The sequence below is a fragment of the Hipposideros armiger genome, unplaced genomic scaffold (assembly GCF_001890085.2).
Source record: "Hipposideros armiger isolate ML-2016 unplaced genomic scaffold, ASM189008v1 scaffold_169, whole genome shotgun sequence".
Taxonomy (NCBI): Eukaryota; Metazoa; Chordata; class Mammalia; order Chiroptera; family Hipposideridae; genus Hipposideros; species Hipposideros armiger.
This window is the reverse complement of record NW_017731519.1, coordinates 99044-102914: the sequence shown is the minus strand read 5'-3', so window position 1 is coordinate 102914 and position 3871 is coordinate 99044. Positions and strand designations below refer to the sequence as shown.

Here is a 3871-nt window from a genome sequence, read left to right as displayed (position 1 = left end):
TGAGATACCTCCATACAGATTTCCATAATGGCTGCACCAATCTGCAGTCCCACCAACAGTGCACCAGGGTTCCCTTTTCTCCACAACCTCGCCAGCACTTGTTATTTGTTGATTTATTGATGATAACCATTCTGACCGGAGTGAGGTGGTATCTCATTGTGGTTTTTATTTGCATTTCTCTAATGATTGGTGAGGTTGAACATTTTTTCATATGTCTGTTGACCATCTGGACATTCTCTTTAGAAAAATGTCTCTTCATATCCTCTGCCCATTTTTTAATTGGGTTGTTTGTATTTTTGGTGTTGAGTTGCATGAGTGTTTTATAAATTTTGGATATTAACCCCTTATCAGATATATCGTTGATAAATATCTTCTCCCATTCAGTAGGCTGCCTTTTTGTTTTACTGATGACTTCCTTTGCTGTGAAAAAACTTTTAAGTTTGATGTAATCCCATATGTTTATTTTTTGTTTTATTTGCCTTGCCCAAGGGGATATATTAGTAAAAAATATTACTGAGGATAATGTCTGCAAATTTACTCCATGTTTTCTTCTAGGATTTTATGGTTTCAGGTCTTACATTTAAGTCTTTAATTCATTTTGAATTTGTTCTCGTATATGGTGGAAGTAAGTGGTCAATTTTCATTTTTTTGCACGTCAGTCTAATTTTCCCTGCACCATTTATTAAATAGACTGTCTTTACTCCAGTGTAAATTCTTGCTTCCATTGTCATAGATTAAATGACCATATATGGATGGGTTTATTTCTGGGCTCTCTATTCTGTTCCATTGATCTATGTGTCTNCAAGGATTGACAGATTTTGGGGAGAAACACTTTATATACTATACTGTGTGTGTGTGTGTGTGTGTGTGTGTGTGTGTGTGTGTGTGTGTATACATTCAGAACAAAAGCAAACATTATAAAAAGTATAAAAATGACAAAAAGGTACAAACATCATATATTTTGGTTGGAATTTCAGAGATGTTTTTTTTTCTTCTCTTTCCCCTTTACTTCAAAATTTATAAATACTTTTGAAAAAGCATGTATTGTTGCACTTTTGATTTTTTGTTGTACAGTTAATGAATTTAAGAGTCTGGATGACTGGTGATCCTCTATTTGGCCTTCCCATTCTTTTGTTTCTTCTTCTTTGATTAATAAAGGTTTTCCTAGAGTTTGGCCAACAAGGTTACAGACTTCTTGAGCTTTGCGCCATGCATTCTCAACAGCAACAAGACAGGCTTGACGTCTTAAAAATTAAATGCAGAGGTTATTAATATGGCATTCAATGAACTGTAGCACTATGTAGTTTTGTTTAATTAATTGATAATTTGTTAAAGATGTGCTTAACTTACCGAAGATTCTCAATAGCACCTGGAGTATGATAGAATTGGGGTTGGCTGATGACAACAGAGCTATCTAGCTTTTCAACAAGAAAGTTACAAATATTTTGCATTTTTCCAAATTCAGTAAATGTAATGCAGACCTGTAAATGAAATGACACTTGAAATTATTTTCATGCCTGATGAATTATTTCAAAATTTTCTCTAAATGTGAGTAAAAAAAGTAAAGCCATATTACAATGAGGTCATTTTATAGTATGTAACAGATATGAAGAGCCTATTTGATACTTAATGCTCAATTATTTTGTTATTAAATTTATTTTTGCTTATGAATTTTGTAATTTATTTGATATTAACTTGAATATTTTAAAATACATTTTATACCTGTCAGGTATTTTATGAAACAGAATTGGAGGGTTTCCCCTTCAACTTTATTATTTGGCTAAATTCTAACCCTGATAAATTTTTCATGACTCCTTAGTCAAACCTATCCATTAGCTTCCTGATGAGCAGTAATTACATCTGCTATCAGGGACATATGTTTCTTCTTCCAATAGTTATTTTCAGATATACTGGGGGTGCCCCCCAAAAATGTATACACGTGACTTGTATTCATCTTTTGTTATCGGTATATATTACGTATTAATTTTAATACAGTTTTTTCTTTCTTAAAATGTGTATACATTTTTTTAGCACCTCTGTATATGTGGAAACTCATCTATTTCATTATGTCCTCTGTCTTTAAATATGTAGGAGCAGTCCTTATATTCAGTAATACTTTAAAATTGTAATCTTAAGACTTTTTATAGAAGAAGACTAAAAACCTTCCTTCTAAGGAAGCTTTACACAAGCTCAATATGTAAAATAATAAAGTAAAGGTACTAGAGAGTAGGCTGGAGTAGCAAAGAGTAAGAGAGGGGTGAGGTGAGCTCCCAAGACATTTTATACAATGCAGAACAGTTGCCTTAAATCATAAATGTTACCCAGTGAAGACTAATGTTCTATCTGGTTTCAATACCAAGTAAATAATGTGTTTTATAAGCAGTTTGTCAATTTCTATTTTTTAAAAAAAGCTGACTGGGATTTTGATTAGGATTGCAATGGATCTATATATAGATCAATTAAGGAAGAACTGATATCTTAATGATATTGAGTCTTCCAAATCACAAACAAGGTATGTTTCTCCATTTATTTAGGTCTTCGTTAACTTTTCTTAGGAATGATATGTAGTTTCCAGTGTACAGGTCTTTCACATTTTTTAAATCATTTACTCCTAGGTATTTTATATTTTTGCTGCTTATTAGGTCTTACAGCTTTTTTGTAGGTTCCATCAGATTTTCTGCATAGGTGGTCATGTGCATGAATAAAGACAATTTTACGTCTCACTTCCCAGTCAGGATGCCTTTTATTTCATTATCGTGCCTGACTCCACGAGCTAGAAAACTTCAGGTACAATGATGAATAGAAGTCATGAGAGCAGATATGTTTATTTTGTTCCTGATTTTAGGCACAAAGCCTAACCATCAGTGTTTACCATTAAATATGATGCTAGCTATAGATTTTTCATAGGTTCCCTTTATAAGTTTGAGAAAGTTCCCTAATATTCCTACTTCGCTGAGAATTTTTATTAGGAATGGATGTTGGATTTTTATTGTTTTTTCTGCATCTATTGAGATGATCACATGGTATTTCTTTTTTACTTTACTAATATGGTAAATTAGATTATCCAATTTTTGAAGTTAAATCAATATTTCATTCCTGGAATGAACCATAATTGGTCATTATGTATTACTCTTTTTATACTATATCATTGGATTTCATTTGCTAAAATTTTGTGTATAATTGTTGTACATGTATACAATAGAGATTGGTCTGTAGTTCTCTTTGCCTGTAATTTTTTTTTCCTGCCCCCAGATAATGAATTGGGGAGTATTCCCTCCTTTTTATTTTCTGGAAAAGTTTGTGTAAAATTGGCATTACTTATCCTTTGCATTTTTGCACTTTCTAATTTATTTTTTAATTTCTCCTTTGACCCACAGGTTAGTGAGAAGAATGTTATTTAATTAAAATATTTGGGCGATTTTCCTGAGATCTTTCTGTTATTGGTTTCTAATTTAATTATACTGTGGTCAAAAAACTTAACTTTATGTGACTCAGATACTTTTAAATTTATCAAGACTCTTTTATGACCCAGAATATAGTCTTATCTTGGCAAATGTTCCATGTGTGCTTGAAAGGAATGTGTAGTTTGCTGTTGTTGGAATGAGTGTCAAACAGATCAAATTGGTTGATAGTGTTATTCAGAGTCCAGAGTGCTAACCATTACACAATGGAACCGATAGTGTTATTCAAATCTTTTATATTCGTATTGATTTGCTGTCTGATTTCATTAATTATGGAGAAAGTTTTGAAAACTCCAACTAAAACTGTAGACTTATTTCTTGTCAGTTCTATCATTTTTGCCTTAAGTATTTTTAAGCTTTGATATTAGATTTTATATATGTGTTTAGGATTGTTATATATATATATATAT

The 3871-nt window shown here is 31.7% G+C and overlaps 1 protein-coding gene across 1 annotated transcript in view; it reads right to left on the bottom strand.

Moving 5' to 3' along the window:
- Positions 1-944: 944 nt before the first annotated feature.
- The window catches only part of IRAK1BP1 (interleukin 1 receptor associated kinase 1 binding protein 1), a 15637-nt gene continuing 12710 nt past the window's right edge, over positions 945-3871 (bottom strand). The window contains exons 3-4 of the mRNA XM_019651919.1: positions 1351-1481; positions 945-1244 (exon numbers count right to left, since the gene is read on the bottom strand). Of these exons, the coding sequence (XP_019507464.1) occupies positions 974-1244; positions 1351-1481 (402 nt within the window). The 3' untranslated portion in view covers positions 945-973. The remainder of the gene's footprint in view (positions 1245-1350; positions 1482-3871) is intronic.